Source organism: Trichoderma virens (genome assembly GCF_000170995.1).
Source record: "Trichoderma virens Gv29-8 chromosome Unknown TRIVIscaffold_5, whole genome shotgun sequence".
In the NCBI taxonomy this organism is placed as follows: Eukaryota; Fungi; Ascomycota; class Sordariomycetes; order Hypocreales; family Hypocreaceae; genus Trichoderma; species Trichoderma virens.
In genome coordinates, this window is record NW_014013744.1 from 74,362 (window position 1) to 86,846 (window position 12,485).

At 52.6% G+C, this 12,485-nt stretch overlaps 5 protein-coding genes across 5 annotated transcripts; 2 read left to right on the top strand and 3 right to left on the bottom strand.

Moving 5' to 3' along the window:
• Window positions 1–331: 331 nt before the first annotated feature.
• Window positions 332–2,333, bottom strand: TRIVIDRAFT_74239 (uncharacterized protein; the record flags this gene model as incomplete). The annotated part of the gene is made up of 8 exons (XM_014101999.1): window positions 332–501; window positions 585–1,056; window positions 1,127–1,183; window positions 1,249–1,341; window positions 1,420–1,552; window positions 1,614–1,649; window positions 1,729–1,798; window positions 1,953–2,333. 8 exons carry the CDS (start codon window positions 2,003–2,005, stop codon window positions 468–470), a joined length of 948 nt encoding a protein of 315 aa, XP_013957474.1.
• Window positions 2,334–2,799: 466 nt separating this feature from the next.
• On the bottom strand, window positions 2,800–4,408 carry TRIVIDRAFT_36610 (uncharacterized protein; the record flags this gene model as incomplete). Its single annotated transcript, XM_014102000.1, has 2 exons — window positions 2,800–3,369; window positions 3,431–4,408. The coding sequence occupies 2 exons, from the start codon at window positions 4,406–4,408 to the stop codon at window positions 2,800–2,802; spliced, it is 1,548 nt and encodes a 515-aa protein (XP_013957475.1).
• Window positions 4,409–5,283: 875 nt separating this feature from the next.
• Window positions 5,284–6,159, top strand: TRIVIDRAFT_74235 (uncharacterized protein; the record flags this gene model as incomplete). The annotated part of the gene is made up of 3 exons (XM_014102001.1): window positions 5,284–5,341; window positions 5,469–5,547; window positions 5,631–6,159. The coding sequence occupies 3 exons, from the start codon at window positions 5,312–5,314 to the stop codon at window positions 5,903–5,905; spliced, it is 384 nt and encodes a 127-aa protein (XP_013957476.1).
• A 902-nt stretch (window positions 6,160–7,061) lies between these two features.
• TRIVIDRAFT_127044 (uncharacterized protein) lies at window positions 7,062–8,926 on the bottom strand (the record flags this gene model as incomplete). Its single annotated transcript, XM_014102002.2, has 8 exons — window positions 7,062–7,346; window positions 7,407–7,867; window positions 7,938–7,989; window positions 8,048–8,244; window positions 8,292–8,389; window positions 8,471–8,478; window positions 8,591–8,643; window positions 8,719–8,926. 8 exons carry the CDS (start codon window positions 8,924–8,926, stop codon window positions 7,062–7,064), a joined length of 1,362 nt encoding a protein of 453 aa, XP_013957477.1.
• A 1,916-nt stretch (window positions 8,927–10,842) lies between these two features.
• TRIVIDRAFT_64303 (uncharacterized protein) lies at window positions 10,843–12,428 on the top strand (the record flags this gene model as incomplete). Its single annotated transcript, XM_014102902.1, has 5 exons — window positions 10,843–10,908; window positions 11,014–11,058; window positions 11,131–11,346; window positions 11,718–12,039; window positions 12,334–12,428. The coding sequence occupies 5 exons, from the start codon at window positions 10,843–10,845 to the stop codon at window positions 12,426–12,428; spliced, it is 744 nt and encodes a 247-aa protein (XP_013958377.1).
• Window positions 12,429–12,485: the final 57 nt, after the last annotated feature.

Consider the following 12,485-nt stretch of genomic DNA (forward strand, 5'->3'; position numbering starts at 1 on the left):
CGCTGGGATGCTGGACAGCCCCTTCCCTTAAAAAGAGAGATGACCTCTTCTTTGTATAGGTTGCTTTGTTCAGGCCACAAAGCCCAGCTCGAATCTGGCTTCTGCTTCCTTTCAGCTGCCTAGCTTTCAGGCTTCTGACATACCGCTATAGCCCCAAAGTCTACAAACGAGATACCAATTCTGGTTAATGTTTTCATGTAGAGTCAAACCTACCCACATATTCCCAAATGCATCCATTCTAGTCGAAGTTTCCTACGGAATGAATCTAGCATAAATTGCTCTTTCATTGGTACATAAACCTGGTATTGCAGAATTGGACCGTAAGACTGATTGCTTTGAACAGAATATATTTAAACATAATCTATTTACTACCTTTTTTTTTTTAAGGAATAGAAAAATGTAATTATAGCTTATAGCCCATTGCTCTGTATAATCTCTATAATTACCATATATTGCAAACATATTCTTTACAAGCCATCGTTTCGTTTAATGAAGTACGCTCTGCAAAAGCAAACCAATGTCAGTATACTGGACATCATCCTCTGGTGAATATGAGGGAGAGAGAGAGTGTGAGCGCAACTTACTTGGAAAATTCATAGGCAGACCAACAAATAGCAGTGCTGGGCATTGTTGTGACAACTCTGGGCCTGACTCCCTTGAAGAAGCCTCTGAAGCCTTCCCTTCTATACAGCAGCTTGCAGCCATCCAAGAAGCCGCTGACGTTCCGAACCTGCGGATCAGAGGACGTGCCCCTTGTTTGTAGGATGGTCTTGATGACGTCCATGGGCGTGGTAAGACCAGCGGCAAAGCCACCGGCAACAGCACCGGCGAGACAGTGCGTAACAGGATCATATGCCTTCTGCGGGTTCATGGCGGTAGAGATGGATTCGTAGGCAAGGAACTGCAGGGCCGTGAAGGGAACGGTCATGGACAGCGTGGTTGGGTAAGAGATGTAAAAGGCGCCGATACCTTCGTTTCGGTAAACGTACTTGGCGCAATCGACCATGGAACGATACATCTTTCGAGACTCCTGCATCTGCATGCGCTGTTTGATAACTGGAGAGAGATCAAGATCAGCCTCCCGCTCACTCCTACAGACTTGAGGGCAAATAACGCAATGACGTACCATCGAATGGATTCATGAAAGCATCGCTGGCGATTGTAGCTGCGGCACCACTGGTGGCTATAGGACATTTGGGTCAGTTTTGGAGAGGGCATACTGGGGTATTGGGGAAAAGCGAAGCTCACCGGCAGCAAGAGGGTGGTGGACGCCCACCTGATTGCCGCCCATGGCATGTTTGACGGCTTCGTAGGTCGCAAAGTAAACAGCGTGGGCAGGACCTATAAAACATCGAGTTAGTAAGTTACAGGGGAAAAGAGAAAGGATTGCGGCAAGCCGCAAACAGAGAAGAAACATACCAGCCCCCACGATAACGCTAGACATGCCGCGCCATAAACTGAAAACACCTTCAGTTCGTGCGATCTGGAAGGCGTTCCGAAGAACGCTGTTGTGTGTTATCGTTCCATGCGGCTGCAAGACTTGCATTCGTGTCTATCGTCGGAAGTTCCGCGTCAGTATTAACGGTTGAAAGAGGCGAGCGGTTAGTCATTACCTTTATCGCATCAATTGGGTACATGACGGTGTGTTCCTGGACGTTTCGTCAGCACATGTTCAGCCGTAAGTCAACCAGAGCTGGGCTGGCTGGTGGCAGTCAATCAGTCACTTACAGCAATCCCAGCAAATGCTCCTGCAGCCATGTTCTGCAGCAGCGAGAAGTTTGGTGGAAGGGATTCATAGCTACACAAGCGCAGAAACAGTCAGTGTCAATTGCTCAAGCCAGAAGAAGCAGCAGCCTTGTCCCTCTCGACATGTCCCTCTTGAATTTGTTCTGGTCGCGCACAAAAAAGAAACACAAAGAATAAAGCCTCGCTATGGCAGGGGTGTTGCTTACTCGTATTCCTCTTCCTCTTCCACCACAGGCTTGCCACTTGGCGGCTGGGCCATCTCGGCCACAGCGTCAGAAGCTGCGCCAAAAGTCTTGGAATTGATGGCAGCCAGGTTGGCAGTTGAGGCGTGCTGAGGCAGCACGGCCAGCGTATACTATCTCGGGGTCGTCGAGGGCGAGGGCGAGGCGGAGAGCTGCGGGCGGTCGGCGACGGATCGCAACCCAAGTGCGTGAGTGGGTGATGCAGCCGCGGCTAGATGGAGGGATGCTGGAGCTGATGTGGCCCGTTGAGGTCGCGCGGAGTCGGTCGCAAGCAGAAACAGCGTCTGATCAATGGCAGCTCTAGGTCATTGGGCACTTCGGCAGGGCGTCGAGCGTGTGCGTGCTTGTGAGGGAATGGACGACAAGGACAAATGATCGCGACAGAGTCCAGAGCCGGCGAGTATATCAGAGCGGATCCCCAGTATCCGGTCTATAAAAATTTCCCACCTCTTCTCCGTTGACGGCCTCGGAGTCCGGGAGGCAATTGCGAGGTGTGCGAGGCCCCACCTTGGCTGTTCGCCCAGCAGCGGAGTAATCCCGGAAATGTGAAATTCGCCAGGACACGCCGAATCGGGGTTTTAAGTTCTGAACCGCTATATGTTACTGTATTTGGTTGTGAATACAGTACGAGCATGTAGTCTATTGCCTTGTCTTGTATGGATTTGTAATTGGTATGGACGTTGCGCTACGAATTGGTGACGATGATATATCTATCCATCTCTGTAAAACAAAAAGAAATGCAACCGTAAAGAAAAAGACAAACTCCGCTGCTGCTGCTGCTACACGCACTACTACTACTGCTGCCGCTGCTTTAAAATCCAAACGGCCCGTTGTTGAACTGAAACTTGAACTGCTGACCACCGCCGCCTGGCTGCTGGAACGCCCAGTGCTGGCCTCCAAACGGTGACCCTTGGAATGGGTTCCCTCTCTCATTGGAGTTGGGGTCGTCTCCTCTGTCAAACCGGGCGCGCAGTTCTGGGTCGCTCAATACCTCGTAAGCCTCGTTGATCGAGGCCATCTTCTTCTCGGCCTCCTCTTTGCTGATGCCTTGCTTCATTGCCTTGTCTGGGTGGAACTGCTTGGACGCCTTGCGGTATGCTGATTTGATCTGTCTCTCATCAGCATCGCTGGCAACGCCAAGAACCTTGTAGTAGTCCTTTGTCTTGCTTCTCTTGAGTTCGATCTGTGCCTTGTTAAGAATCGGGTTGACCTTGTCTCTCTTATCTGGGTGTGCGTTGGCTGCGCTTTCCAACGTCCGAATAGCTGCCTCAAAATCCTCATTTTTGAGTAGAGTTTTGGCACGGTGCAACTGGCCCCAGAATGACTCTTCATTCAGCTGAAGTGCCTCGTCGCAATACTGATCAGCATGCTTGCTAGCTGACTGTCACACAATGCTGTTAGCTTCAATCTTGGTAACGCCATAGCACATCCATGCAACTTACCTCAACATAAGCCTGGCAAACCATCTCGACGAGCTGTTCGTACAGAATGACCCTCCCTTGGGCGGGGATTCTTCCCTCTTGGCGCAGTTCATCGATCTGTTCCTTAACGGTCGGGAGGAGCCCAGTGTCTTCTGCTGTTCCAACCAGCCCTCTGCTTGCTGTTGTAAACTGTCCCTTGTTCAATTGCCCGTTTACCTTGGTAAACGTCTTGATAACGGCCTTTTGCTGCTTGTGTATTTTTTTGCAGACTTTCGAATCTGGATCGGAATGGAGACACTTTCGGATCTGGCCGACGCCAGCGTCGAGATCTCCGAGATTGTAGAATGAAACAGCCGAGATGACGACATGGGGAGAGATATCTCCGGGTCGCATCTGCAGCACGTGGCGAAGATCGCCAATGGCTTCCTCTAGCTCGCCTCGCTCAAAGCGACAGTGGGATCGCGTCTCACGCAACGGGATGTACCTCGAGGCGGTAACGATGGCATCCCCTGCATGGTTGACGCATTCCTCCCATCGGCCATCTTTTTCGGCAGCAAAGGCCAGCTTCGTCGACTCCTCTGCCGCGGTCAGACTCAGAATGTCGGGGGAGTCGGACCCTTCGCCGCCCGCAGTGTATTCAGCTCTTGCGCCATCCCAATCGGCGGCCTTGGCCTTGATTTTTGCGAGCTGGATGTGAGCACCTGGAAAGCCAGGCTTCAGAGAGAGTACCTTGTTGAAATCTTCAGTTGCCAGGTTTGCGCGGCCGAGTGACAGATACGTGGTAGCCCGCTTGAAGAATGACAGATAGTTGGTCGGATCTCGAGCGATGGCCGCATCGAAATAAGCCAAAGCCTCGTTAGTCTCGCCCTTTGTGAGATGCTCCTGGGCCGAAGTCAAGAGAACTGATACAGGTACATCTGAAGGAATGTCTTGCGCCAACACGGCGCCGGCTGATATAAGTGCAGCCGTCACGAGGAGGTTTGGCAGGCAGAGGCGCATCTTTGCGACGGTGATGATGGTGAACAAGGCTAGACACGAAGAGGGAGATTGGGCATCAAGCCTTTGTCGCCAAACAACGAGGACAACGAAGCTGGTGAGAACGACTTGAACAGATGGGCGCAGTCGTAAGAGTGAGACGTGTCAAGAAAGACGCATCTATATATTCGTGTCTCGACTAGGTGTGGCACATGTGGGGAGAGCGGAAAGGGAAGTTATAACGCTTCAACAAATAGAGACTGGGCAAGGAAAAAAGAGGGTATGCTGTCCTTTAGCATGGGCCAGGGAACTAAGGCACTACGGTAAACTTACAGGGGCAATGCTGCATTAGCACCCACAGGGCCACAGGCACGAAGCAGATGCGCCACAGCTTTGCCCAAGTGTTTAGCATCGGTAGCCGAATAAATAGCCATGGAGCGCTTCCCGATTTCGCAGCTCGTTTTGATTAGCCACTAAACACAAGCTGAACTGCCTGCATTTGCATCTGACAGAACACGTAAGTATTAAAGTAGAACTGAGGATTGGATTGGAGGACTGCTACCTACGGAATATAGGTACCTAGTACTAAGTCTCACTCATGATAGCAGTCGAGCTACATTGATGGTTGTAAGAACAGACGGAGATTGCTGTCCATACAGAAAAAAGATATTGAAGGATTAATCTTTTATGATGAATATTTTGTACTTGTTTCTTAATCACGTCCATTATTTTCTACCTAGCCGCAAGTTGTTATACTTTGCGCAGCATGCTAACTGTAAGTACCTAGTAGCCTTACCTGTACGGAGTACTACACATCCACTAAAACGCACCCGTCGTTATCGTTATCTACTCCAGATTGTCTTTCCCTCCAAGCTAGCGACATCCCACTTTCAACGGCCAGCCTTCCCGTCAGCAAAACTCCCAGAGATGAGTTCACAGCACCTCAGCCAGGAAGAGGTCAGTCCCCCCCAAACCCTCCCCTCCCTCGTCAGGCTCATGAAGCCTCCAATCTTTTACGAAATTCGTCGCGCAAATTACTTGTGTATATACATCTGCTAACTCACCGTGTTCCGCGCATGTCCAGTTCTTCGACAAACTCGGCCATCTGTTCAACCACAGAAAAGGCAGCGACCATGGAGCCATATACCTAACACAAAAGCGACGTAAGAGTGGACACACCACCCAAAACGCACACAATCTCTCTCTCTCTCTCTCTCTCTCTCTCTCTCTGACCCGCACAACACAGTCACATACGACCCCAGCGAGAAGTCAACAGTCGCAAAGCTCTTCCCCGACCTCGTCCCCAACAAGCCCCTCCCCATCATCGTCCGCGCCACAAACGGCAAATCCAAGCGCGACCGCTCCGATAAGGACAAGCTCTCCACCGTCGTCCAGCCCCACGAGCTCGAGGCCTTCTACGTCCGCTACGCCGACATCTGCAAGGCCGGCATGACGACGCTCAAGCCCAGGGACAAGAGCAAGAAGAAGGCAAAGGCGAAGAAGAAGAAGGCCACTGCGTAAGGAGGCGCAAAAAGGGAAAGGGGGAATTGGAATTGGGGAAGATGTGACCATGCCAAAAGAGGTAACTGAATGATCGAATTGGCCAAAGAGAAGAGTGAAGGTGGTGGCCGGCCGAGATTTGTTGTCCGAGGCGGTCATGCAGCAGTGTCTCGTGCCCTCCTCTGGCTGGTAACGACAATCTCAGCAGCAGAGGATTTTATTGTTGGTTTCAGCGAGTCTTGACTATTTCAAACCAATATATGGCGCTCTACTTCATCACCTAGCACCTTGTCCGACTTGATGTGCTAGTCCGACTACCTTGATTTTACGTGTATGTCGAAGCTGTCAAGGTATTCATTCTAGTGTCATTACAGATCCAAAGCAATATGATATCAGACATCATTGTAGGAACAAGAAATCGATGGGATAGCTTGATTCTTTGTTTGTTGGATTATAGGCTTTCTCGTAGAGTATACAAGGCCTTTCATCTGGCGACCTCTCCCAACGCTTGGGTTGATTTGTACCCGACCCCAAGATAACATTATGCGCGAGATATATCTGTTCGCGCCCCATCATAGCAGCGCGCCCTGTCATTATACCGCCCAGTCTCGTATTGTTCCTACGCTCAGGCCTCAAACTCCAGGCTAAACAAGGCCATGGCAGTTGGGTTCTATATGGGGACATCCTTCGCCGTCCATCCAGTCCGAAAATCACGTCACGCTTGAAACACTTATCTTCACCACGCTCTCATACGCACCGCTTCGAGATACATAGAGAGAGAGGGAGAGACAAAGAAAGAAAGGAAGAAATAAGAAACTCAATAACAACGTTCACCCCTCCTTCTGCTGCTCATTTCTTTCCCATACCCGAAGACATAAAACTCAAGTTCTTTTTGCCCCTCATCTTCCAGAGCGGCATCCCATCTAACCAGTCAGAGCTGGTATCGATAGAAGAATGCCCCTTGGATTTGAGCTGATTCCTCCCACGACTTTAAATATAGCATGTCCGCAAATCAAATTTTCAGTAACCCTAGACGAACTGTGCAAAAGAAAGTGATAAGAAGAGAAGAAAGGAAAAAAAAGAAGAAGATGAACAACCCAGTGAAAGATCATGCGTGAAAAGAAAATGAAATCAGGGCCAAGAAAACTTGGGCCCGAATGACCCGAACCTGGACCCTTTACATAATCTGGTCCTGTGTCAAGCCAGCATGAGCGTCGGTTTCCATGCTGTCATTTCCGGCCTGGTTCAGGTATTTGACGAAGCTCAAGTTGAGCGGTCGGCCACCATACTGATAGCCCTGGAATTTGGCGATTGCCGTCTCAGCAGTTTCGGCAGAGTCAAAACGAACCACGCCGGTACCTCGAGATCTGCCGCTGGGCTCATACTGAATCTCGGCCTGTTCCACCTTGCCAATAGTCGTAAACAGCTCCACCAGATCGTCATTGCTTGTCGACCAAGGCAGCTATAGCACGTGTCAGAATCGGCCCAACAGATGCTGCATTGAAGAGCGGCCAGGACTTACATTTCGAACGTATATGATCTCGCCTCTTTCCGTGCCAGCGGTTGCATTGTCGGTAAAGGGATTGGGGAGTACGGTTGGCGGAGCGGCAGCACCAAAGTCGCCACCACCTCCGGCACCTGCACCAGGTCCAACGCCGCCGCCGCCAAAGCCCCCACGTCCGCCGAAGCCGCCGCCGAAGCCTCCGCGACCACCGAAGCCGCCGCGACCTCCAAAACCGCCGCCAAAACCACCACGCATTCCGCCGCCGTATCCTCCACGGCCGCCGAAGCCCATGCCGCCGCCGCCGCCAGCAAAGCGGTCCTCGCGAACTTCAAGCAGGCGGCCTTGCCAGTCGTAGCCGTTGAACTGTTGGATAGCGCTTCGTGCGTCATCGGGGCTCTCAAAGACGACAATTCCTGAGCCTTTGGGTCTGCCATCGGGGCCAACGTGCACATCGGCACGCATCACTCCACCGATTCGGGCTACACGAAAGCGTTAATGGTATGGAACATTCGACGATGCGACTGTTTGATGAAGGAGCAGCCAACTTACCTGCCTGTCGGAAGAGGTCCTTCAAGTCCTGCCAACCGACATTGTAGGGGAGCTAAAGAGGGGGTCAGTTGGGTTACTCTCGTGATACATCATGGAGAGAATAAACAGACGTTAGCAACGTAGATTTGACGGCCGCCGCCGCCGCCTCCACCAGCGCCGCCACCGGGCGGACCGCCAGAATATCCAGCGTTGAATCCTCCTCCGGGCATGCCACCTCCATATCCGCCGCGGGAGCTGGTACCCGTGGCACCGATGAATCGAGGTTCAGCTTCACGATCCTGATGATGAAAAAAAATAGAAAGCCACACTGTCAGCGCCAGGCAACGTAAATTAGCATTAGCATTAGGGATTGACCAACCTCTCGAACGTAGACAAGGCGACCCATTAGGTTCTGGTTGCTGAGTTGAGCAACAGCCTGCTGAGCTTGCTCCCTTGTAGCATATTCCACAATTCTTCAAGAGCAACGGTTAGCAACGGTAAACCAGACACGTGCTGCGACAGAATTCGAGAGAGAGAGAGAGAGAGAGACTTACCCGCATCCCTACAATTATTCCCAGGACAACGTCCCAACCCGTCAACCCAACCATCCATCAAAACCAGAAAGGGAAGAAACTACAAAAGAAAGCCAACCAAAGCTACGCGATGAAGCCCACCTTCGACATTCCATTTGGAAGCAATAGTACATCGGCAAAGAGTACCTCTCCAGCTGTAACATTGGGAGTTTCCCTGGTCAGTTTTTGATCTTTTCACCGTGCCCATACTCGTAGAATCCTGTTCTCACCCTGTCTCATGAAGTCCTTGAGGTGATGCCACTTGACGTCATATGAGAGGTTGCCGACATAGACGCGGCGGTCCTGCTGGGACGTCTCTCGAATGTTGCTCATCATCTGCTCTCGGGCAGCGGCCCGTTCTTCGTATGATCGATGGGGTTGTTGTCCCCCGTAATTGCCAGCAGGACCACCGGCGGGTGCAGCTCCTGTTCCAGTCATTGGGGAGCGATCGCGGCCCCGTCGATAGTCGTCTCGACTATTTGATCTGCTGCGAGGCGAATAAGACCGCCGACGAGACTGTCGCCCTGGACTCCTGGAACGTCGTCGAGGTGATCGAGACCTCTCACGCTATGGGTCGATCAGTACAAGCGTTTCAAGACAGACAACAGTGACTTGTGACGTTGGTAGGGCTAGGCTAAGTGAATGGGTTATCCGGAATGCAGTCGAGCCACGAGCTGCCCAAGGTGACACTCAGCCTGTTTTCATAGGCAGATATATAACACTCCCCAACAGAGAGGACTCTGCATTCGGTGCGGGCTGAGCATTTTCCACGACCGAGCAATTGAGTAGACGAGCTTCATTGTCCAACAACGACAGCTTCGAACCGGAAACATGACACCTGCTGGCGACGCCTCCCCGTGGGATACGGCGTAGGAAACAGAGTGGCCGCTGCGGGGTGGCGCTGTAGGATTTTGTTCAAGAAGGCCAAGGCGCGAGACCACATAAGAGTTGGTGGGCTCGCACCAAGGCGAGGGCAGTGGAATGCGTGTAGGAGAAAGGGCAGGTCAAAGCAAATATGATGTGAACTTACTGGTCGGTAGTTATCGCCGGAGTCAGCTAAAAGACAAAGGTTAGAAAACTGGCGCTGCAAGAGCCCTCTTCAAAGCAAAGGAAATTGTGCCAAAAGAGATGGAGGAAAAGACGGCCTGATTGAAATAATAGTCATGTACCCGGGTAGTGGTGGGGTGTAAAGTGATGAGAAGTATGCGGAGTAGCAAGGCGGGAGGACATGCAGGTAAGGGGGGTCAATGATAATGCAGTGGACGGAGAGAGGCGAGTCGAGAAGAAGGACGTATCAGCCGGCAACGGGGGCGACAAGTTACATCCAAAGTGGTATCACGTTGAATGAAGCAGAGGCGTCTCTGGTTTGCTTCCTTGGGGGGGTTTCAGGCAGGGAAGAGGAAATAAAAGACAAAGGCAAGGCAAGGCAGAGCTTTTTGGAAAAAAGTCTACCAGGCGAGTGACGGCGCCGAGGCTGGCAGCACGCGTCTTGGCCAGAAACAAAGAGAAAGTGAGAGAGAAAGAGGCCGGTACAAGTCGAGGTCGGCAGACGGAGGCAGAGATATAGACTGAGAGAGCTGAGAGAGAAAAGACGTACCCATGGCGGTTTATGCGATACAAAGGAGGAGAGTGGCCTTGTGCCTTGTGCCTTGAGCCTTGTCGCGCGTGCAGTCAAAGGCAAGCCGGGTGTCTCAACAGATTGGAGGGCCAGGTCGCGACGACGGCAGAATTATGGGTGGCTTCTGGAGAGAGGGCAAGCCACAGCAGCAGTCAGCAAGAGAACGGATCTCGCAGGGACGCGAGCGGGCTGCAGCACGAGTACAGTACAGTACCAGTAAGTCGCAATGCAATTGGGAGGGGGGTAGGACAGAGGCGCATGGTTATTGTTCAAGCTGGTGGTTGAGAAGGGGAAAAGAACGCGCGGACCGGGAGGGGACCAGGCGACGAATGAGCGTGCAGAGGCTGAGGGAGGACGGAGGGGGCCAAGATGCAGAGCTGTGACTACTACTACCTAAACCGGTACAAGTACCTTGCAAGGCACGACGAGGCACCAGAGCTAGAGCAAGTAGATGGGAAGCAGGGGGAGAGCAGGCTGCAGATCCTGCTATGCTTTTTTTTTTTTTCTCACGGGAGCTCGTACGAGTGGTACCATTGATGAGCGCCGCAGGATCCAACCAAAACTTGGGTACCAACCACTACGGACCTTGTAAAACCTACTACTTGGTAGGTGATGTGATTGCTGTGCTGTGCTAAGGCAGGGAGAGAGAGAGAGATAAAAGACAGAGACAGAAACAGGGCAAAAAAAAAAGGGAAAAAAAAAGCACACAGCAACAACAACAAACAACCCGGTCAAAATGGTGATGATGATGGGGGGCAGGGGGGTCGGCTTGCATTGGCTCGTGGGCCGGCAGCTGGTGGGAGTGAGTGGGAGCAAGCCAGGAAAAAGTCAGGCCAGGAGCGAGCTTTCACGCAGCATGTGGTAGCAGAGGTGAGTTGGATGCATGCACGTCGCTCATTGCGTCCAGCTTTGCAGCGCCTGCGTGGAGGGTGGCCACCAGGACAGACAGTACGTACGTGGGTTTTCCGACTTAGCGTGGATTGAAGCCGGGGAAAAAACAGATGCAGTGCTGGTCGGATGCCAGGCCGTGGGAGAAAACAAAACAGGCTGGCTCGGTTCCGGGACCGCGCAGATGGATGAGGTGGGAGGTGGGAGGTGGGCAAAAGTGCCAGCTCAGGGAAGCTCCCACACCCGGCAGCAAGTAGAGTTTTCTCCTCTGGTCGTTTGCTCGGGTCGTGTGGCCGGGGCAGCCGGGGGCGATCCCTATTGGACGGAGGCGTCGCGAAAGTGGCCGGTACAGGTACGAGGATGGAGCAGGGGAATCGGATTGGATGATGCAAAGAGGAAGAGGTTGACGAGAGAAGAGAGAAGAAGGCCGGAAGGGGCCAGAAGGGTTAGAAGGGGCCAGTCCGAGGCCAGCAGCAGCACGTGTGGGCTCGGCCGCAAAGCAGAGCAGTCCACGGGTGGCATTAGGCGCCAGACCGGGCTGCTAGAGCTCGACGTGTTAGAGACTAGAGCACTGATCGCTGAGGCGGCTCAACCAGATGCAGGGCGGGAACAGCGGAGCAGAGCACTAACACAATGGCTAAGGTGCCCTACCCGAGAAGATCGGTGAGGGGAGCTCGCCTGAGTTCACTACGGGAGTACTACTAACCTGAAGCTGTATTAGAGCTGGACAAGGAGATTCTGAATGGAGAGCACCTGTGCCTGACTAGTCAAGGCAGTGGATTCAAGTCTCCGACAAGATGCTATGTCTGTACTTGTGCGACTGCTCGTCGGTTCGTTTTGCTGCAAACAGGGCCCGGCTCCAGATCCCACCCTGCCCGGGCCCTAGCTCGTATCGGCACTGCTTGTGATACCGACAGCACAGTACAGAACGACACGAGCCCAGCAACCCAGCACCCAGGGAGGAATCGAGTCTATCTGGCTGGGTGCTGGCAAATCGACGGGGGATCGGCCCCGGCATTCGGTGACAAGTCCATGGGACGTGCCTGTAAGTCCTCTATGCTGGCGTGCTTTGCGGCAGAAATGCCCCCTCAAGCCCTGGCCATGGCCTGTCTCCCGGCGTGATTGGCCAACTACCTCGTCTCTTTTTGCTCCGAAACCTGGCAGCTCTGGTTTGTTGAGTTGTCGCCACGATGCATGATGCAATCCAAGACGGGGTGCTCCGGCCACCCAATGAGGCCGCAGGATGACTAACCACCGGTGAGGATGCGATGCTCGCAAGCTGCTCATTGTGTAACATGCTAATGTCCGTACTCCGTACAGACAGCATACTCGTACATAGATAATGCGCAATCACATCCGCTTCCAGATGCCATTGGCTCGTTGGCAGTAGCACGCACTCATATCTATTACGTCGAGATATCGCAAAGCAAATAGACTGGCTGCGCTCATGCTCTACCTGCACCGCAATGCACTGCGCTGCACTTACATGCA